Raw genomic sequence first — 24,267 nt, 5'->3', positions numbered from 1 at the left:
CATATTTCTGCCATGTACAGGAACACAGCTCCAGATCACCTCTGATACTATGGAGCTTCATGCTGACAGGAAGTCGGACGGCCCCTCTCTCTTCTTTAGCCTAGAGGACACAATTTCCAAAAATAATTTCAGTTTCCAATTGGTCAGTCAACACAACCGTTTTCACTTTACTTCAGTCCGTCTTACAGTAAATGAGATTGGACCACAGAGAAGGTGCAGCTTTTCTGTACCTTATGTAAAACCATTTTTCATTGGATGGTGGGTTTTAACTTAATTTGTGGTTGCTGTGATAAGCTGAGTTCAATTACAGAGATTTTCAGGAGTGTTCCTGAGCCTCTGCAGTGATTTCCACCACAGACTTATGTCTGTTTTCAATGCTGGCCCGAGGGCCTGACGAGCCTCAATGTGCAGAATTGGTTTTCAGCCTTGTATGTAACCCATCTGGATTCTTGGAATCTTTTAATGATATTTAATGATATTTCTAACATGTTGTCAATGAAACCAGTTAGGCATTGAGGCATGATATGTACTGCCAGTTGTTCTTTTGGTTTTACAAAACTTTTCTAGTCTTATATTGCTGCTTTGCCTCTTTTTCTTTTCTTTTGTTTCTTTTTTGTTGATAACGTGACAGATAAAAATACACAACTATACATGCTCCATGACCAAAACACTTCTCATTTTTTACATTTGAGATGTTGTCTTTGCACGCTTTAGGATTTAAATCAATTGCATATGCATCTCCATTATATGTTTTTATTTAAATATTATGCAGTATCCCATCTTTTATGTAAAATTGGTTGTGGGCAAAAATAACAGGAACATATTTTTCAGCTTATTCTGTCGCCTCTTTCCAAATTACTCATCACTTTGCTAGTTTTTTTTTTTCTTTATAAATGTCAGAAGGAAATAAGTGCAACCATATTTGAAAGCGTTTCCATTTTTACGTCAAAGCGTGTGCCTGTGCCTGAGATGTCTCGGGTTGGCTCACTGGTCGGCTCCATTCTTGGCTTGTGCTCATGTGCTTTTGTTTTTAAGTGGGAAATAAAGTGACTTACTTGCTTTGACGACAACAAAATCGCATTACGTGTGAGCAAGAGCCCGGAGGGAAGCTGTGCTCTCATACATTTTAATACAAATGTGGTCTGAATAAAAGGTGATAATTAAGATGTTTGATGTGAAGATTTTACCAGCACATTGAACGTTTTTACGAAGCTGATATTCTCCAGAGAAAGAAAGGAGTTTAAAGCCAAGTATAAACAAAACACTCATGGTGAACTGCCATGGATGTGCTAGAATCTAAATAACTACCTACTCAAATCTTTTAGGAGTAAATGCATTGTGTGTGTGTGTGTGTGTGTGTGTGTGTGTGTGTGTGTGTGTGTGTGTGTGTGTGTGTGTGTGTGTGTGTGTGTGTGTGTGTGTGTGTGTGTGTGTGTGTGTGTGTGTGTGTGTGTGTGTGTGTGTGTGTGTATCTGGCAGTCCAAAGCATGATGTCCGTCTCAAAGTCTGACTTTGACACAATTCTCCACAGGCTGGTTCCAAAGCTCTCTAGGATATTGCGTTTGTTGTATAAGGAATATCACGAGCCTGGTAATCTTGATTGGGGATGACAATGTCAACAAACTATTTTTACCCAGCTCATCGCGCATTAATGCCCTCAGGACACCCCACCCCATTTCATCTCTTACCCGCCCAAAACCTTTCTGGTTATTAAAACATGCTCTCAAGGTAATCTGCTTCCCATCTCAGGTAACCGTGCACTAATCTCTATGTGGGTCTGTTTGCTCTCGTTGTCTCCCTGCTGTTGGAGCTGCAACAAACCAAAAGAGTGACTCTATAAAGCAGACATGTATGGAAATGCCACTCCTGTGTGACAATGGTAGAATATCTGTACCTCGACGGCATTCACACATCACTTTGTTGAAGGAAAGAGATTGGCTGTCACCAGAAAGAGGATCTGATGACCCGTTAGGAGATGAGGGGCACACTTGTCTACGAAACCTCTGGGACAAATGTTCCGGTGGCATGCTCTCACTTCTGATCGGCTGACAGAACCTGACAGAGAACCTGACCTGAGGATAAAGCCATCCTTCAAATCTTCAGCCCCCTCACCCCCCAGCCACCTTCATGCCAGAGCTGACACGCAGACCCGGTGTAACTTATCCTTTTTAAACCTGGAGGCCTCTTTGAGGTTTCTCTTTTTCAGCCTTGCATGGTATTTTGAACAATGAGAACCAAGGATTGTCTATTCTGAGTATTGATAACCAAATGTGCTTAAGTGTTTTTGTTGTTTTTTTTTTGCTCTGTGAGGCTGAGAAATCTTGGGGTTAGTTACACTGACAATACTGTCAAGTTTTTCAGAAAGCCCAGAGGTTTCCTGCTTTAACATTTTTTTTTTTTTGCTTTAACATTTAATTCATTGCCAGTCTGAGCAGCTCAGCTGTTTGCTTCAGAAAGGTTCAGAAGTCTCCTTTTTCGGTTTTTTGACTGCCTCATATTCTAAATCATTCAGTATTTTACTGGCTTGCTCACAAGAAATGAAAAACATATTTATGTACAGTATCTATTCATTAGTATTATTATTAGTGGGTAGAAGTAGTAGTATATATTTATTTATGCAGTAGCACAAATGGGCATGTATAAGGTATGTTTAGGTTTGTGTGCTTTTTTAAGTATATGCACGTCCATCTGTGCATGCATGCTTATGTGTATCACTACTTGTATTTTTCATATTTTTAATGATATGTTTATCATTGTTTATCCATCATTTCCCCACGCCCTCCACCCCCAACTGAAACAAAGATATTCAATTATGTATACCAAACACACACTCACATCCAGACACACACATATGTAAGTTCATGTACGCATGTACACACACACACACACACACACACACACACACACATGCATACTCACTAATTTGAGTATATGAAGAAAGAGCTTTTGTTCTTCTTTTCCTTTAGTGATACATATCCATCCGTCTTATGTTGAAGTCTGCCCTTCTGTAATAATCCACCTCCCGTTGACTGACATCACAACACATCACACTGCACACACTGCACTCATCACTGTCTAGTCTCTTTCTCTGTCCTGTCCTTTCATGTTTCACTTTGGTACCAGAACCAGGTTTTTATCTGTTAATAAAGTATGTTTGATCAGTCTGACAAGAGGACTGCTGTCGCACACGTTCACTCTCACACACACATACGCATAAAAATTAACAACTGCTGCAAGATTACGAGGTGTATATACTGGCAAAAAGGTTTTTGCAAATAAAAAAAGAAATGATAAACATGACATCTTCCAGACTATTTAGCACCCTGTATCATGTGCAGCCATGCTTGAAATGACACATATCATCTCTTTTGTGTCGATACCATTCATTATTATTTAAATTGCTTTAAAACATTTTTTTTTTTTAATTATATCTTTCAAGAGAAAATCAACTCCTACATGTAGGTTGATCGTTCCAGGGCTCCAGCTTGAGTCTTTGCTCCATTATAAAATGGAAGCAGAGATTCCCACATCTTTCAGGAGCAGTTTTATACAAAATGAGCCTCAAGTGGTCAGGTCACTTGTGGATAAATGGGGGGTCTAAATGTAAAGAATAATTACACTGCTTAGGCACAACGTGGCAGACGGCCCTGACAGGCGAAGTGTGAAAAATCACAGCTTGTAGAACCACCTCTAATGATATCTCTCCTTATTAATCTCAAAAGCAGAAAAGGTCACTGTGCCACTACTGATGAGCAGGAACATGCATGTTGAGTTTTTTTTCCAAGGACTAAGCTGAAAAACAAAATGAAGAAAATATGAGAAAAATCTAAATGGGTCAATTCATCTTTTAGTAACAACTTCCTGTCTGTTTTTCTCTTTTCTCTGCACAGATAATGTTTATAGGAAATGTCTTGCAAATGGGACCTGGGCACTGAAAGGAAACTACTCCATGTGTAAGGCCATACTACACGAGGAGGTGAGACTTTTCCATGTGCATGCGTCCTGTTTAATGAGGTTTTTGCAACCATCTTCCAAGCCACTGATATGCACATTAATCATAAACTAACAATAAATGCAAGGTGAAGGCTTATTTATGGTAGATTCAGGTTAGGTTAGTGCAGCCTTTAAGGAACACTGAAGGGAAAAACTAAAAATTCAAAGCATGTGCTGTGGATAAACCAAGAGCATCACTTGAAGAAAACGGCTTCAAAAGCACAATGAATGTTTTGAATCAAATTTGAAATTAAGGTCATGTTCCCTCAGGTTATTGAGGCATGAATGCTTTTATATGTACAGTATGTGGGAGCTTGAAATCCTCTTATCAACCTGCAGGTCCTCTTCTTTTAAACATATGAAAAGTGATTCATGTCTAAATTCCTCAGATGAACCAGCAGACATAGCAGCGATTTTGCTACGTAGCACTGTTCCCTGGAGACGTGCAGGAGCTCTGCCCCAGATTTTTATCCATTCACATGTTGCTCTAATCTTTGTTTCAGCCTCCACCTGAATAATGTTTTTAGTGTAATTATCATGAGTTCTCATTTTAGTTTGGGTTTAATGGAGATTTACACGCGGACCAAACTGTAGCCGTAACAATGACATATCTGATGCATTTGTTCTGGTTCTAAAAGAGAAAATTAAATAATAAAAGCTTGACTCAGCATCATCATCTGCTAAAACTGAATATTGAACACCTGAGGTCTGTAATGTGTCCTAAGTTTATTATGCTCTATTAGTTTTAGACGATGCAGTGTGAATCCTTGCCCTGAATCTCAGAGAGGAATCTGACAAGGAGCCCAGAACTCCAATAAAACACCAAATTCAAACATTGTAAGCCCATCTGTAAAAAATGTCATCAACTCAGCTCAGAACTGATCTTTTTATATATTTTTGTCTTTGGACGAAAAAGAAAGAAAACTCAGGAATGTCCCGAAATAGTTGAGCACTGTAGTGTTTGATGCAGGTAATTAGAAAACAACTAATGCAGTATTTGACAGGGACTTTTTGAGCCATGAATTAATGCACATGTGATTCCAATAAAAGTTCCCAACAGCAGGGAGATGAGTGCTATTTTGTTTCACTTAACTCAATCACCCTGACTGTTTGCATTGCTATCAGCACAACTGGAGAAGTTATGCATTACAAAATATTCATGAATAAAACACCTTTTTGAAAGTAGGGTTGATATGCATCAAGCTGATGTCAGATTGATGCAACAGACCTACATAAGTGACCTACATCTGCATGTGAAATGTGCATCTGCATTACTCTGAAGTTAAACGCCCTTGTTGTTGCTGAGAGTTCAGATTCTTCTTCAACTAAAGTAGAGATGTTTGATATAAGTCCAGGGGTCCGTTTCACAAAGCAGGTTTAGTGAAACTCTGTTAACCCTGAAATGAGGGAAACTCTGAGTTTTCCGTTTCACAAAGGGAGGTAACTCAAACCAGAGAAAGAGAGGTAACTCTAGCCTGTTTCACAAAGAGAGGTAACTTAAGCTCTCGGTCAGTTACCGTAGTAACAGACGCTCTGAATCCAACCTGGTCGGGACCAGGTTTATCTCAATGAACCTGGAGTTTCTCTGTGTCTCCGCCTCTTTCAGAGCCACACGCACATTTGATTTCCTCATTCATTCAGTCAGCGGGCGAGTTTTGGCAAAGTTCTGCCGTCTGTCATTAAAAACAGAGTCAGTATATAGAAGTCCATTGTCACGAACATGGCATGTCCTTTTAATGAAGACACAATTGATGAAGGTGCAGCATTAATGCGCAGAGAATTAAATATTCGTCGGGAGATGGTTATCAGACCGCGTAATACATGTATATTACATATTCTCATTACAGGCAAAGCAATATATGTTAATCCTTTATTTGTTATAATTTTGATGATTGAATTGTTTAATGATTTCATAATATATTCAAATTTTTTGAGATTTTTTATTTGGGGTTTTCATAAACTGAGCCATAATCATCAAAATGATAACAAATAAAGGCTTGAAATATCTCACTTTGCATGTAATGGGAAATAATATTTGTTTCACCTTAAGTTGAATTTACTACGAATTAAGTTTTGCAATATATTCAAATTTTCCGACCTCCACCTGTATATTATTACATAAATAAATAAGAGCATAATATGTGTCTGTATTGGTTCAATACGGAACGCAACTTTTAATTCCCAATTACGGAACAATTCCGTATTTCAAGGGACGGGTGGCAAGCCTAATAAACCTGTCCAGCCCTTAAAGGAGTTCCACAGGATTGCAGGTGAATGATGTAGAGATCTTTTGAATTAATTTTATATTATATTCTGTGCTGCGGTATTACTCTTTTTTCGAAAAACATGTTCAAATTTGCCGTATGCGCGCATTAAAATCTCTAATTCCATTTGGGTGAAAAAGGACACGGCGTGAAGTATGTGGATCTTCAGATGCAAACTAATGTTTCCTCAAAGGGATTTTGTAAATTGAAATGTTAAATAAAGTTAAAAAAAAAAAGAAAAAGTATGTGGATCTTTTGTTGTCGCCGGTTGCCATGGTGAATCGTTGTATCAGGGCTCCATTAATGCTGGCTTTTGATAGTTGTGGCGCACTCCAGGTGAAACTACTTAGAGTTGAGTAAATTAACTCAAATCTGCTGTTCTGGAACCGAAAACTCAGAGTTTCCGATCTCAGAGTAGATCAACTAAGAGTTCAGGATTAAACTCAGAGTTTGTTGAACCTGCTTTGTGAAACGGACCCCAGGTCCATAGTGAGCTGAAAACAGCTAGAAAGCCAGTGTTGTGCATGAACGCGTTCATTGAACACGTTCATTTCTGTGAGAACGTTGAACTGAACGCAACATATTTACACATAAAGAACTTGAACGTGAACTTGTTCATTCTGCAGATCATGAACTGGAATTTGAACTGTTCAGATTATGTGAGTTGCAGCTTCACTGTTTAGGTCCAATTATTACGGAATAATCCTTCTCATTTCACCAGCGAGCACATTTAAAATGCTCGACGAGCCTGTTGCAGTCTTTACGAATGTAGGCTGATTTATGGTTCCGCGTTACACCAACGCGAACCTACGGCGTAGGGTACGCGGCGTGCGGACCGTATGGTTCGCGTCGCCGCGTACCTTACGTCGATTTAACGCGGAACCATAAATCAGCCTTGACGGGTGAAGAGAGACATTGCAGACGCAGCGTCAGCGAGCCGTCAGATGATGATCAGTTTATCATTATCTGCGGGAATTTTACACATCGTCTCCCAAAGAGTCTGACTGTAGGAAAGTAACCTTTCTGTGCAAATTATGTCCACCTGCGCTGAGAAAACAAGTCCGAGCGTCTGCCTCGTCAACTTCAAATTTGAAACGTCATGTGGAGTTAAAGCATCAGTCCAGTGTGAGGAAATATCTGCGAGTCCTTAACAATCAAAAAAGTTCCCAGAAAGACCAAGAGGTCTGATTTCCCAGTAACAGTTTTCCTTGCATCATCACACGTGATTCTAATTAATGGCCGTCATAAGCTTGTCATCCAGGTCTGCACAAGTCTGTTAATGACAGTCATTTATATCAGGGTTCTGAGGGGAAATATCTAAAACATGCAGGACAGGGGGTCCTGAGGACCAGGGTTGGAGACCACTGGTATACGGTGAACAGTTTTAGGATAGGGGGGGTTTTCATTCGTACTTCTCACCTAAAAATATTGAAATGAACTGAATTTGAACTAGTTCAAAATGAAAATGGTGAACTATGAACGTGAACAGTTCATTTTTAAACTATGTGAACTGAACTTTGAACTAGTTCATGAGAAGTAGGAACCTGCACAACACTGTAGAAAGCAGGTGCTTCCAAACTGAAACCACCCCAACACTGCAAAGAGGGAAGATGCTGGTGGAGGTGATGGTTTTGAGCATTGCGCTACAAGGACTGAAGTGTAGCACAGCTTGCTGTGATGTGAGACAGGACAGCCAGATACACTTTAAATCTGTGTTTTAGTTAAAGCAGTGTTTCACATAAAGACGTGTGCCATGTGCACGTGTGTCACACATTTGCAGTCTGCGCTTACATTTTGGGGAAATGCGTATCAGAAGGTGAAGCTGGTGTAAATGATACACCAGAAGCTCTGCATCTCTAAATTCAGCTTGTTGTGATGTGAGAAACATGTTTTTAATCCCATGATTGACCAAAATAGCAAATCTTTATTTTTATTTGTTTAATTTATTTGTGTATTTAGGCACTATATCATATTTTCATATTGGCGCTGAGGCTGTCTTTTGTGCACAGAGATGCTGCTTTAACAGTTTAGAATTTTGTTCTTGTACCTCCGCTGTAGGAATAAAGTCCAGAGTAATATTTCCTTTCATTTTTACAAGTCTTTGCCATATAAACATGGTATTCTACTCCAAGTAAAAATATATTTTCTATTTGAAAGTTGCCTTAAATCATTCATATTTTGTGTTATTTTCACATCTGTGGCCATGTACTAGTGCTGTTGTTTATGTGGTACAACTGCATCTTTTAAACATGGTTTGAAAAAATAATCACATTAAGATGTTGAATTGAATTAGATGGCCAAACCCTGAAGTAAAAGCGCTCGGCTTGTTTCACCTGCCTGCAACTGCTGGACTGCAGCATGTCTATGACCTCAAATGAAAGAATAAGTGAATACATGCATTTTCTCTGCTACTAATCTGCATGACAGTATTTATTTACTGAATATCACCATTTACAATAGGCACGTAGGTGACCGGGACAAAGTACAAAAACGGGTCGTACTCTGCCTTTATGGCTCCGGTAGTACCTTGAGGCACACAGTCTGTGTTTACCTGGATGTGCAAAGCTCCTGTGGAGACACAGCATGCTGCTCAGCTAGCTTGAATATTTGATGTTTCCCTCAGTTGAGAATATTACATCACAAGTTTTTAAATCTGATCAAATCAGAGTTCTTACTAAAGCGTTGTTGTTGTTGGTTTTTTGGGTTTGTTTGTTTGTTTATTTTCAGTTATTCATTTGAAGTTTAATCTTAGAGAGGTTGTCTTCCTCCGGAACACAAGCAGCAAGCTGCTTTCACCCGGAAAGGACCCTGATAGCTGATGCCTCTGCCTCCCAATCTGCTTTGGAAACTCTATGAAAAAGAGTTGAACAGTCCAGCCACAGATCATTATGTACAACTGTTTATAAAGCTGCTCCATTCAAAGACACAAAACAGTCAGAGGTAAAAAGGATGCCTTGAATTGTTTCTCTAACAGAAACAATTTTGTGAGCATGCTCTTGAAGAAATCACTATTGAAAGTTAGAGCTATTGTTTTACTGTTAATAAGTGGTTCCAACTTCACAAACTTTATTAGACCTTTTTTTCAAAATAAGTGAGGTTACTTTAAATTTGTGCAATATCACTCTTTTTCTGGCTTTGTTGAACTCTATGAACAACACCCAGGGGGTCATCTCTGCAGATTAAAGGGTGGACGTTGAGGCTGTAGCGATGCAAGCAAGATAATCGACTTTGATTGGAAAAATGTTTAGCTCGTGTTTTGGTCGGCTCCGAGTCGGTCTTGTGTTTCGTTAGTGGTTTTTGTTGCAGATTTCCAGTGCTCGACGTGTCCCCCCCCAAAAAAAAAAAAACTTGCTGGGTTTGTATGTATGTGTATATATATATGTATGTGTATGCGTATGTATGCGTATATATGTATATATATTAAATATAGTAACAATGCACATATATATGCCTTAGGTTTCTACCAGCATGGTATCAACCATTAATATGTGTGCAGGGAATAATGTTTACGTACAGTTGCTGCTCATTGCTGTATTGGCACACTATTTGATTATTATAAATGTTTTGATTCTTTAAATGTGTTTATAATGATGAGAGTTAAGCAACATGAATGATAAAATCTCCAACCACAATGACTTTCCAGTATCTGTATTGAGTTTATCAATTACACATCTGAATTTATTCTTGACCAAAACTTTTAAATGGCTTCCAATCCAACAACAAATGCAACTACTAGCCCAAGGACGACATGTCAGTCTTAATGCTGGTGTCATGCCACATTTCTGACTGTAGAGCTGCACGTGTACCAGGGTTTGGTCCTCACCGGGTGTCTCAGTGGGGTCCCAGCTGCTGGGGATGAATTGTAAAACAGCTAATGGGATTAGCTATACTATGTACCGCCTCATGATTCAGTGGCTCTGGCGAGCTTACCTCCTCACCTCCAAAGCTTAAAAAAAACAAAAACCACAGTTAATACTCACCATTACTATGAAAGGAAGCAGACAAGTAGCTAAGGAGCTATCACACTGAGCAAATGAAAGCAGAAAATGCAGAGAAAAAGAACACATATCCTAAGTTACTGGTCCTTGGATATTGCATCAAAACATTCAAGAAAATATGTGCTTCAGGTGAACACAAGTGTGTTACAGAGTATTACAATGTTAGTGCTACCACAAGAAGAAATGTTATTTACTTAGTACGTAGCCAAAAAGAGCTACAACTGTAAGAGAGCACCAGTAAAACAAGAAGTGATATGATAGTAAAAAATTTCAGCCACCTGCGGGAGGTCCTCACTGGATTTAAAACTGCAGCAGGTAGAATCATCAAAAGAACATAGATGAGATCTTAATTCAGGGGAGATTTTTGTTCACATGAATTTGAACTCTCAAAAGCCTAGAACAAGGCAGCTGGACCTCCTTTTCCTTTGTTTGTGAAGATGTTTCCACTCGTCTCCTGGTGAAAGGTGAAGTTCCAGAAAAAAAGGAACAAAAGTCCAGTTGTTTGAAGTTGTTACCACGACCTGGATTACACCAGCAGATCGAGTATTGTAGTAGTTTTTTAATGTGACCAAAAGCTGCCCAGCTATCGTTCTTCCTTTGTCACAGAAATGCATCCTAGGATGTGAAAGTTTGAAGAACTCAAACTGACGTAGAGCTTTCTAAGTTGAACGGGCCAAATACTGGCTCAGAGCGTCAGGTTGTGGATTTAAAGGCCATGTTATTGATATTTTAGTACCGATTAAGTCCAGGAAGTAACACACACTGTTCTGTGAAAAGTCAACGGTTGCAGAACTATGTACCTGCAACCTATGAACCGAGAAAGTCCAAGTCAGAGGAGTCGCTACTGTCAGTGGTGAACACTGGACTGATTTGTGGAGAATCAGTGATAAAGAGGCAATAACCCCCAACACCTACCCCATTTGAAGCTGTGAATAACAGATGACAGGGTGTACCATCGCCGGAGTGACTAATTTTCCCTCCAAAAAGCTGCCTTGGCTGAGGTTTTGAGTATATCACAGCAGGACCACCAATGAGACAGGAGCTTCACCGTTTAACGATGTTAACTCAGTTACAGAATCGACTGTGTTTGTTTCCTTTGGCTGAATGAACTTCTCTGTTCATGACCAGCATCTTCAAGGCTGCAGACAGCTGCTGATTTTCTTTACTTTTGAAACCCAATTTTATGTACTTTTTAAAATAATTTTAATCAGTCAACAGATTTTCTGTGATGGCAATCATGCACATTTAATTGGGCCTAACTCCAACTTTAAACATTGTTGACAGTGAAGACACGTCCCCCCGTGTTGTAGGCATTTTGTTTCACAGATCTCTGAAGATAAAGGAACATTTTCAGGTCTCTTGTTTAGTTCTTTCTCAGAGTCTCTGTCTCCAATCGATTCCCATCAGAAGATAGATATAGAGTGTCTGACCTTTTAAAATTGTTTATTTGATTTTCCTTTTCTCTCTTGTGGACATACATCAGGGGGTGGCAGTGACTGCTTGACTGACATTAGACATTAGAGGAGAAAAGGGGGAAGTAGGTCATCTGTAAAAGTATTTCTTCAAATAAGGGATGTTGGGCTGTTTGTTAAAAGACCATAGTGCGCCTAAGACACCCATGAGAGCCACACCTCATACCATCACTTGTGAGCTGAAGACGCTGTCACTGCCGTCGTCGCTAATATTTGTTCAAACCAGTGGTGTTACCAGGATGCCAGGTGTGGGGGGGCATTAGTCTTACCCGGGGGGGCAAAAAAAAAGTTGCAATGCTCAACTAGTGCAAAATCCACTGTAGGCCTACTGCACCTTAAAACATGTTTTGTTTTCTCCTCTCTCAATTAAATCCATAACTGAACATATGAACATGCAGGCGATAACATTTTTTTGTTTTGTTTTGTTTTTTTCTAAGGTGATAGAGAAGGTAAAGACACAATCAAAGGTAGACCTTAGAACACATCCATAACTAGGGTTGCCACCCGTCCCGTAAAATATGGAATTGTCCTTTATTTGAGAAAAAAATGTTGCGTCCCGTATTGAACTAATACGGGGCGCGATTTGTACCGTATTTTCATTCACTTTTACACCATATCCTAGTTGAATTATTGAAATAAATTAACTTTTACACCATATTCTAGTTGAATTATTGAAATAAATTAACTTTTACACCATATTCTAGTTGAATTATTGAAATAAATTAACTTTTACACCATATTCTTCACCTGTAGGCTATATTACATCTGGGCTGATATGGACATACGTAGCATAGGAGGATATTTCAGTTGCTAGTATGGTTGGCTGTCTGTACAGTCATGACAGTTCAATGATATTAAAGCACTTTAAACTTTAAATCAAAGCATTTTGTTTTTTCATATAAAATAAACAAATTTTTATGCAGTTTAGAAGATTTGGGGCTTTTTTTTTTGGCTCCTGCGCTGCTGAAATCAGGGCGTCCCTTATTTCTATTTCTGAAAGGTGGCAACCCTATCCATAACTGAACATATGAACATGCAGGCGATAACATTTATTTTTTATTTTTTAAGGTGATAGAGGAGGTAACGACACAAAGGTAGAACTTAGAACACAATGAGATGTGCAGGTGATAAAGCAACAGGTTAGGTTACAGGTATATCCTTATTATCTTCTCTTCTTCTCTGCAATCTTATTATGAGCTTTTTTATGAGCCACCTATGCATCTCACTCTCACTATATAGTGCTTATGTGACTAGGTTTATGTAATTATAACCCCAATGGGCTGGCCAACAGCAGGTAGCCGCTACCTAGCTGTGTTGCTAACACGTAGCACAACACACAACGGAGGACACACAGATGACATAGAAATAGACCGTTCCACACTGTTTTCAATAGAGATCACTGCTAACTGGGTCAAGCGATCATTGCTTATACTCGAACGAAGGTATGTTTTGATGAGCTTCAGCTTACTGAAGGATCTGTCAGCAGATGCAACCGTCAGAGGTCAGGATGGTCAGGAATATTCTGACGGCTACTGTCAAATTTGGAAACACCAAATCAAGATTCTCCTGTATGAGGAAATTTAACTTTAAATTTCACCTTGTAACCCTTCAGTAGACGGCTTGCTGGGTTTATCTCTAGAATACTATCTCTGGAAACATCACAGGTAGTCACAGGATGATTCCTCCAGCTCAGCTTTTGTCATGTGCTCCATTTTAGTGATGAATTTAACTTCCTCAGACACAAGCTGAAGATTGGAAAACCTGTCAGACAACTCTTGCAGAACTGTGTCGACAATGATATTAAAAACCATGCACCTAAAGTGCCTCTTGGGTTCCTTTTCATGATAGAGGACACAGGTTGGTCAGCAGAAATTCAGACCATACTGAGCATCTAGGTTTTTGTGCAACAAGCATTTTTAATAGCTTTGAATAAATTGCAGATCTTGCTTATGCAATTTGTCCAATATGAATCATATTTAGATATTAATCACTTAGGGTCAAGTGGCTGTTCCTACACTTCCACCTAATATTAGACCAACCTGTTGGCTTCCCCTGTCTGTCCTGATTCTCTCTCTTCCTCTCTTCTTTCTTTCCATCCTCAAACCTGAATGACATGAGCTTTGTGTTAAGGAGGTTTCAAAATCCAGCAGTCAAACCACATAAAAAACATAACATTTTGATTTTAATTGATATCCCTGTAGGATATCAGTTACTGATTAGACACTGCATATTATCAACTCATCAGTTATATCCCAGTGAAGACAATTAAACTCATCACTCCCAAGTTCTGATTTATCTGTTTTATGATTCACCATTTAGTTTAAACAAATGATAACTGTCTGAACCCCTCACCGCCCCCCCGCCATCCCCGCCACCCACACACACACACACACACACACACACACACACACACACACACACACACACACACACACACACACACACACACACACAGACACACACACACACACACACACACACACACACACACACACACACACACACACACACACAACCACAAACAAGTTCCTTTATTTTTCTTGCCATTATCTGTTACTGATCAACAGGACAACATTAACCTGTCATTTTACTAGTAGTAACTAGCTTCAGCTAACCTGAATAGCCTATTTACAAGCCTCCTCTTAGGGACACAACTCACCTACTGTCTTTCAACTACTTTGAAATGCTTTGTTTCATCCCCATAAAATCTTCCTCCTTCTCCCTCTCCCGTTTTCGGGTTTGTGTCCCCGACAGCTTTTTTTCTGCTTCTCCATAAAGTTACTGTCAATTCAAACACTTGCGCTCCAGCGCGTGCTCGCGGGCGTGCAGTGTGTCAGGAACGAGAGGAGAGGAGGTGAAGGAGCTGAGGCGCATAATCACTGACGTGCTGCTGTTATTAATCATATAAATTACACATAAACGCTGTTAAATACTGAAAATTAACACTCCAGATAATTTCCCGTCGCTTTGTGCATAGTAACCACTTTTTGCACCACTGCATACTCAGTAATAGATGAATGATATCACATGCGTCGTGCCCAGACATCCAGTTTTCCTTGGGGGGGCAGAGCGTGTCCGTGGGGGGGGGCACTGCCCCCCCCTGGTAACGCCCCCGGTTCAAACATAAGCTTGAAGTTGTCTGTAACAGTGTAAAGTGCAGAAATATAGCCTCCTCAGTTCACATTTCAAAGTCTGAGTCATAAAAATAATGCTCACTAACAACAATTATAAACTTTGAGCCAAAGCATCCATCCATCCATTTTTTACTGCTTATCTGTTACCGGGTTCCCGGGGCAGCAGTCTTAGCAGAGATGACCAGACTTCCTTCACCCCAGACACTTCCTCCAGCTCTTCCGAGGGGAGTCCGAGGTGTTCCCAGGCCAGCCGAGAGACATAGTCTCTCCAGCGTGTCCTGGGTCTTCCCCGGGGTCTCCTCCCGGTGGGACATGCCTGGAACACCTCCCTAGGGAGGCGTCCAGGAGGATCTGATACAGATGCCCAAGCCACCTCAGCTGACTCCTCTCAATGTGGAGGAGCAGCAGCTCGACTCCGAGCTCCTCCCGATTGACTGAGCTTCTCACCCTATCTCTAACCCTGCGTTCACACTGAAAGCGTCAAAAATTGCCTGAGGCCAGCATCTCGCTGTTTGGAGCGTTCACACTGAAAGCTTCATGTTCTGTCGACACCTGCAGTGGGCGGGACTAAAACTGCGCCGCAGAAGTGGAGAGAACAGTGGGAGCAGCCTACTCATAAAGCGTACACATCTTCAGTTTCCTATTTCACCATAGATTACACTTTGGGACGCCTTCTTTATAGCGTTATTTCCGCGTAGATAGTGAGTTTGATGCTCCTTAACAAGTTTGGTCAACATCAACCGCCAACGAGTCCTTGCTCCCGGTGAACCATAAATCTGCCTAGGCTGATTTATGGTTCCGCGTCACACCAACGCAGAACCGACGGCGTAGGTTTCGCGGCGACGCACACCATACCGCGACCCTATGCCGTCAGCTACGCCGTCGATTTAACGTGGAACCATAATTCAGGCGAAGCTGCAGTCTGTCTGCGCTGATTGCTACACACCGGGTCGGAGCGGATTTGGTCATGATGTTTAACCTGTGTTTTGTGATTAATAAGCACGGTTTTTAATCATTTTGCGTTGGATCAATGTAGCAAATAAAATAGTTCGGACCATCCAGCTCCTCAACCATCAGTTACGTGTTTCACATGAGCAGTTCAGGTAAAAAACGGTAGTCAAATCAGCATAAATGTCAGTTTGCTGGATGAAATATATTAATTCCTGATAAAATAAGTTTGTTAGTGCACAGCTATGCTCATGTACGCATGTTAATGAGTGTACGTTTGTGTACATGAAAGTACAATCTGCATTGAGGCTTCTCGCTTCGGGAATCCCGGTCTGTGATTGGATGCTGCCTCGGCATCGCCGCTGCTCATTTGCATAAAGTTCAGATTTTTCAACTTCAAATTGACGTGCTGCTCCGGCCGCTCCAGCCGGTCCCGCCGCTTCTCGACGCGCGTTTTCATAGACAATGAATGGCAGCCGGCTGCCTATGACGCCCGTGACGCTTTCAGTGTGAACGCAGGGTAAGGGAGCGTACAGCCACCCTGCGGAGGAAACTCATCTCGGCCGCTTGTATTTCGATCTTGTCCTTTCGGTCATTACCCAAAGTTCATGACCATAGGTGAGGGTGTGAGTGTAGATTGACCGGTATATTCGAGAGCTTCGCCTTTCGGCTCAGCTCTTTCTTCACCACGACAGTCCAGTACACCGACCCCATAACTGCAGACGCTGCACCAATCCGTCTGGCAATCTCACGCTCCATCTTTCCCTCACTCGTGAACAAGATCCCGAGATACTTGAACTCCTCAACCTGAGGCAGGACTTCTCCACCCACCCAGAGAAGGCACGCCACCCTTTCCCGGTGGAGAACCATGGCCTCCATTTTGAAGGTGCTGATTCTCATCCCCGCCGCGTTGCACTCGGCCTCAAACCGCCCCAGCACATGCTGAAGGTCCCTTCACCACCAGGTTCTGGGGTTGCTGCCACGACAGGCACCAGAGACTTTAATGTCCACAACTTCGAGCCGCCGCGTCGACAATGGAGGCAGAGAACATGGTCCACTTGGACTCAATGTCCCCTGCCTCCCTCAGAATCCGTGAGAAGTTCTCTCAGAGATGAGAGTTGTAGACTTCCCTGGCAGAGGGCTCAGCCAACAGTCCCAACATACCCTCACAATACGTTTGGGTCTGCCTGGTCTGTCCAACTTCCTCCTCCGCCAGCGTATCCAACTCACCACCAGGTGGTGATCAGTTGACAGCTCAGCCCCTCTCTTTACCATAGTGTCCAAGACATGCGGCCAAAGGTCAGATGAAATGACGACAAAGTCGATCACTGACCTCCGGCCTAGGATGTCCTGGTGCCACGTGCACTGATGGACACCCTTATGCTTGAACATGGTGTTTGTTATGGACAAACCGTGACTGGCACAGAAGTCTAATAACAGAGCACCACTCGGGTTCAGATTGAGGAGGCCGTTCCTCCCAATCACGCCTCTCCAGGTATCACTGTCATTGCCCACGTGAGCGTTGAAGTCCCCCAGTAAAACAATAGAGTCCCCAGTTGGAGCACTATCAACTACTCCTCCCAGGGGCCCTAGAAGGCCGGGTAGAGAGCCCACGTCCCGTTCCCGGGCTGAGCCCGACCGGGTCCCATGAGCAACGACCTGGCCACCAGGCGCTCGCCTTCGAGCCCCAACCCCAGGCCTGGCTCCAGGGAGGGGCCCTGAGCCAAAGCAATACTGAAATAAAGCATTTTCAAAGCATTTCTGCATATCAAACCATGGTCGCTTTAGTATTCAGAATATTAGCAGCTTCCACCGTGCGTCTGAAAGGAGTAAAACTGAAATCCATGTGGATCAGTTGGTAAAAGAAACAAGTCAGCCGTTTCTGACCAAAGTAAAGGTAACCAGTGCTGGAGTTGTCGCGGTGAATATCCCAGATGCTTTTTTTAGTTTGTGATTACCTGATCTTTCTTAGTGGATATGTTCATGGATATCATATGTTTCACCAGAATTTGAATTAAAAATGACACTAAAATGTAATCCTGTATGTTTGTACTTACTTTTTCAGTGTTAAAATATATTCAGACTACATTTAAACATAAAAACATAAAAAGATTAATTCTCATTAGTTCTATATGGTTGAAATTGAATTTGTTATTTTCACTTTAAGCCTAAATTCACATTGTTATTTCAAATGTATCATATTTTCAATAGCAATAGTTCAATAGTTTAGAAAAAATTCAACCTTTGCAAAATTCAAACGTAATATTTTCAGTCTCCTGAGATTCACCTGGCTCCACATCCCTGTGTGAAATTCAGCGTAAAAAAAATCCTGGTGACACCTACCGGTATTTACTTCCATAGCTTGCGCCCCAGCAAAGCTGATCGTATCCCTCCTTTTATCAGAGGCTTTCATTAACTGAAGAAGGTAGCTCCTTTACCAAAGGAAGAGTTCTCCATACCTTTTCCTGTCTCTTTTCCTTCACAAAGCATTGTGGGAAGCTGCTGTCCAACTCTGTTATTGAAGTGATGAGGGCCAACATTTTTAAAGGGGGGGACAGGCATGAGCTAAGCTGCATTTGCGGGACAAATATAATGCAACAAATTGCTTCTCTTTTGATGAACAGCATCGCACATATAAACCTATAAATTGCAGTCTATATTGAATTTGGTATCCAGAGGTCCAGCTGGGACGCCTGAGTGGATCAAACACTTATGAGAAAGCTTTTTGGAGGGGAAAAAAGAAATCCTCATTTCCTTTTGGGTCTTGCTTGAGCTTATTTTCCTGAAGTTTTTCTTGTAGAAAAAACGGGAGTCCGTTTTGGTTTTGGCTCTTGTGGCTCACATTTTTGTTGAGACCTGGGGCTAATGTTAGGAGCATGTGTTTTATCTTCCTGTCTTCCTCCTGTCTCTTCTTTTCTGCTCTCCATTTTAAAAGCTCCTGTTAGCTTGATTTATGTCCTGAAGTGTCGGCTGGCCCTGCACGAGTCAAGACTAATTCAATTTTCTCCAGCATATATTAAATAACATGCAAGCAACACTTACTGGACCTTCATCTGTATCGTCATTCCTTACGAGAAGCACATAATTAAAACACCCACAGTATAGATTTGTGCAGGTGTGTGAACTCGGAGGACAATGATGTAAACAAAGCTGGAGTGCAGTCAGTGAAACCAGACAGCCGGTGCAGCTATGACGTCAAAGATGATCATTTAATCATCTTTGACATATTTTCATAGGATCTGTAATTGATTGTATCTCTTTATCCATCATTCCTTAGTCCAATATGTCTGTCTGGTATTATTAAAAAGCAGGTGACTCGTCATCCATCATGAGATGTGGACTAATTTTGCGTTCAATAGATTTTTTTCTCATTTTAAATTTCTGTGGCGCTGATGTGGAAGGGTGGGGGTACCTGATCATGGTCACTGTGGGAAGCTTTCAGTTCTAGCAGTCCCCCCTCCTGCTCCACCTGTCACCCTCTTCTCTGATACACTACCGAACAACACTGGAGCTCAAGAGTCAGACCGTTCTCACCGCACCTCCCTGCTTGCCTTTATTGTGTTGATGCTGATCATTTCCCTTTTGAAAAGCTTCTTTAGCTAAAGAAGTTCAATTATTCTTTTCTTTTGTCTTCCTGAAAGTGCCAGCCATTTTGGCATGAAATCAATGAAATGAATGTGAGTGTGGGTGACTCTGGAGGTCGGTGTTTGGATGCCTGCCTCCCTGAAATGTGTTTGGGCCAGATATTGGTGAGTGATTGTGGTTGTAATGGAGAAAATCAGTCCAATGAATAGATTACGTAAACGCCATCTGTTCACCACGCAGCACTGCTGGGAGAAACAAATAAGTTTAAAGAAGATAAACACAATGTTTTGCAGACCGATGATTTAATTGCTTGGGAAGATCTTAAACCTGAATAGAACTGAATCCTGATTAATTTCAAACATCTGCAAACATCTGTGTGGGACAGTCCTAGAAAATAGTAAAAGAGTTATTGGTTACGATGCAGGTCACACTAAATACTGACTTTTGCGCCTAGAGCCATTTTGTTCTCAACATTGGTTTTATTTTGTGTTTTATTTTGATCTGGAGGTTGTTTCTGTGGTTGATGCTGACTATTCAAAATGGCCAATAATTGCAATTAGTCTGGCAGCGGATTATTATTGATGAATAATAATTGAATAATAATAATAATAATAATACATTTTATTTATAGACATCTTCCGCCCACTCAACGTCTTCATACATAAGACAAAACAAGTCAAAACCACAATAAAATGTCAAGATAAAAAGGAACAAAGTAAAACATAATAGTAAAAGTAGTAAAAGAAACTAAGTGCAAAATTGAGGTCATTCCATCACAGAATGCAATGGAATATACCTGTCTAAACAGGTGTGTTATAAGGTGGGTTTTAAAGGAGGACCAGTTTATTTCCTGTGGTCAGAAGGTCCAAAGAGTTCCACAGTTGTTACTGTATTTTCTGTTTGCATCTTAATATGATCTTCTTCTTGTCCGTCCTGCAGGGGTAGCCACAGCAGATAACTGTGTTCAGCAGAGTTTATGCATCTGGGCATAGCCCTCCCATTTATCCTGGCTTGAGACCGGCACTGTGAGTGGAAGCACAATCATGCCGATGTGGGGTTCAGGTCTTGCTCAGTGACAGTTTGGCATGTGACGGGGCTGGGGATTGATCTGGTCATCTCTACAGAAGAGGTGAATATCAGCCGAAGAGAAGAATATGAGCTATTGACAGAAAGATAAGCTGAAGAGAAGAAGAATGATCTCAAGATAGGAGCATGAGCTGAAGGGACATTAGGATGAAGATAGGAGGAGATGCTGAAAAGAAAAGGATAAGCTGAAGAGAAAATCACAGGCTGGAGACAGAAAGATGAGCTGAAGAAAAAAAAGGATGACCTCAAGAGAGATAAATCAGCTCAAGAGAGAAAACTGAGATGCAGACAGGAAGAAAAGATCAAGACAAGGAGAATGGGGATATAAGCCTTAGATAAGAGGGTGTGGCCATGTAAAAGAGTTAGAATTGAAAAGGCACAGAATTGTTGAAATGTCTAAAGAAGATAAAAGACATAATGATTAACTGAAGCACAAAATTGTAGAAGGGAGAAAAGCAGAAAAGGGGAAGAGGAAGAAGGGAAGGAAGAAGGTGAAAATCAATAGAATAAGAAAGGAGAAAAGTTAGGAGACCAATGATGAGGAGGAGAAAATATATTGGATGAAGAGAAGGGAGGAAACACAGAAGAAGTAGGAAAGGTAAGAGGATGAAGAGGAGCAGGGTATTTGTATGTGCCAAACTTACAGGAAGTAGTTAAAGTGCTCTCCAGAACATTTGCTACACAGTTAAACACACATGCACGAAGTTTTTTTTTGAATTTTTTTTATTAATAGTTATTTATTGTGTTAACCTGTGCCTGCATTTGCGTCCTCTCCAACACAATCTCAGCATTTCTTGTTGTTTTTCTGCTCCTTGGAATATAAGGTAATATTAGCAATAACCCATTTTTGCACGGCCATGTAAACACCAATAACCCCTTTGAATAAACGGAATTTGCTCATATTCCGGTTTTTAAAAACCCGAATATGACCCCTGGGTTACTCCTTTTATAACCCGAATATTTGGTCATGTATACGCCTAACGGAATATCCCGATCAAACGGAACATGAATTTGTTTTCTGCACATGATCTTTTCGCAAGAAATCTTGGTCCTTTGAGTCCAGGACGTACTTCTAAACATGGAGAAACGCAAGACCACGCCACACTTTTGGAGTGAGGAGGAGACTAATCATTTTATAAATGTAATGAAGGATATGAACATTTTGGCATTTGTAGACGGTAGAAAGTACCGGGATAGCGAGATTTACAAGAAGGTGAGCGAAAAGTTGCGCGAAGCAGCATTTGTTTTGGATTTGGATACAGGAAGAAGAAGCGGAAATGACGGGAATTGCGTCATGATGTTCTCTGCGCGTCGTTGGTTTGATCCAGATATCCCAAATGATTCATTACCATGTATACAGGGATAACCCTGTTTGCTCATGCATGTAAATGGAATATTCCGAATGTTTCAGTAACCGGAATATTAGCAATAACCCGAATTTTGACTGCATGTAAACGTAGTCATTGTTGCCAGACATAAACTGGGAACCGAACAGAAATAGTGTGGAGTGATGACGGAGAGCCATCGATCCTTCTGGCATGTCACGTCTGAAATAATCGCTGCTGTTAGAGGTGCCACAGAAACGCTATCATCTGATGATGAACTGCTGTATTTTGTGTAACTCAGTAGGAACAAATACCAGTAAATGTATGTATGTTGTATTGTGTTTTTGCTTTTGTATTAACTGTATTTTATATAATGTGTATGGTATCACTTATAAGGTGACCTTGGGTGACCTGAAAGGCGCCTCTAAATAAAATGAATGAATTAATACATTAATTAAATGTGCAACCCAGCATTAAAACTAAATATTAAATGGTTCCAAAAACTAGTGAAAAAGGTACTCTGTTTGTGTCTATGGGCATGGATGGTGAATTTTGTCAATAAAACACTAAAGTAATATTTTTTGTTGGAGTTGTGTGGTATCTCAGAATCTTGTATCTGCAATGCCATCGTGATCCAATCATAAGACTTTCTCTTTTAAAACAAACCATGATATTGTGCAAACAACAGTTCTTTCATGCTGGCGTCACCAAACTTTATTTGTTCATGCAACTTTCCCCAGGTCCTCGTTCCGCAAAAAAGAAATCAAAGGTTTGTGTCCTGAGGCATGCATCAGCAGATTACTTTGTATTACAGTGTGACAAACTGCCATGAAATGCTTGCTTGTGCTGATGCATGCAAATGCCTGGACACACGCACCCCGCCGTATGTCCAGCATACCTCTAATGGACTCCAATACATCAGTGTTTACTCAGTTTCACAGCAAAAGCGAGTCTCTAGTTCACCTGAACAGAGGCAGTCTCTGGTGATAAATTAACAGTTAAAAGAAAAGTGCTGGAAGGATATTTAGAGCACCTTCATCTGAGCCCCTTATAGTAAAACCGCTCTCCAGGTAATACGCTGATAAAAACTCAACAGCAACATTCATGTTGTTTTAAACGCGTACGCTGTACTACTGGTACACACTGACACAACCAGCAGCACAAGAAAAATCAGGATACTGTGCTACTTTCAGAAAAAGCTAACTCAGATATCCCATAATGCAGAGGGCTAATACAGGCCAAGCAGTCCACCACAAACACCAACATTGCTTTTATGGTGGCAAAACTACACCTCTACCATAGACACTGTGTTATATATGAAGTTTGCAGTGTGAGGTTTAAAAAAACTGCCTTGGTTTCGTTTTGTTTGTTTAAAGTCAGAAATTGTGATAGAACATAGCTCTGTAACCTGGTTTGGAGGAGGGTGTTGTTCTGTATGTCTGTGTTTTGACCAAAACATCTAGTAAAACCTCTGGAAATTCTGGGAACTTTTTAAAAAAAAGTCACACATCTCCTTTAAAGGAGCCGTCTGTAAGAAATGGCCAAAACTGGTACTGCAGTCACTTTCAAAATATTGTTGAGCGGCGTGTACCCTCCCCCTCCTCCCCCCGACCAGAGGTTGCCAGATAGGCTGCAGAATGCAGCAGGAACGTAGGCTGCCATGGCTGCGATAATTAGAGCCGAGCTGGCAACCCGGATGCCGAAACAATACTGACTTAGTGATTGGGAGATAGGTGGAGGGTGGAGCTTCAGGCCAAAACAAAAAATGACAACATCAACATCAGTTGAGGGCTGCAACTCCTCTTTTTAAACTGGAATATCCTGGCTGTTGTCAGTGACATAAGTATTTGAAATGAACATGATTTTTAAATGTCTGTTGACATATCGGGGTCATTTTATGATTCGTTTTATTATTGCTCTTACATACAGCTCCTTTAACTTCTGAAACACAGATGTGTCCAGGACTGCCCATTCACAAATTTCTGGGTTACCATCATGATTATTTCTACCCATTGTCACCTGAAAAGTAGTGACGTCGACAGTGCAGTTCTATAAAGAGGTGTTCAATTTAAAACCGAGCAAAAGCAGAACATTGCAGTGGGCATTACAAAACGATGTTGGGTGTTTTGTCTCAGTCGTCTCTGCGATCAGCTGAAGAAAGATTCTGGAACACCATGTCAACACTTAATGCAGCTGCTTTGCTTTTAAATCCCTCATGAAGTTGGGAATGTTGACCAGTTTTCTGATGAATTTGCAGCTTTCCTGCTCTGGGCTGCTCAGAGAGCTATTGGTTGCTTAGCCCAGTCTCATTCATGTAAATGTCCTTATAAAGCAACCGAACCTCAACATGACTTCTATGAAGAGTGAATTAATTGCAGTGTAGCCGTTTCCGACTTAACGGTGGGGGGGGCGGGGATTACAAGTGTTCAGCTGCACTGCAATCATAATCATGATATGGTCCT

At 41.0% G+C, this 24,267-nt stretch overlaps 1 protein-coding gene across 2 annotated transcripts in view; it reads left to right on the top strand.

The window, feature by feature from the left end:
* The window catches only part of crhr1 (corticotropin releasing hormone receptor 1), a 149,715-nt gene that overhangs the window by 56,937 nt on the left and 68,511 nt on the right, over window positions 1–24,267 (top strand). For both annotated transcript variants that reach the window (XM_061708459.1, XM_061708458.1), the window contains exon 5: window positions 3,891–3,976. In XM_061708459.1, coding sequence (XP_061564443.1) covers window positions 3,891–3,976 — 86 coding nt within the window. The remainder of the gene's footprint in view (window positions 1–3,890; window positions 3,977–24,267) is intronic.

This window comes from Cololabis saira, chromosome 19 (assembly GCF_033807715.1).
Source record: "Cololabis saira isolate AMF1-May2022 chromosome 19, fColSai1.1, whole genome shotgun sequence".
Lineage (NCBI taxonomy): Eukaryota > Metazoa > Chordata > Actinopteri > Beloniformes > Belonidae > Cololabis > Cololabis saira.
This window is presented reverse-complemented; position numbering and strand designations above follow the sequence as displayed.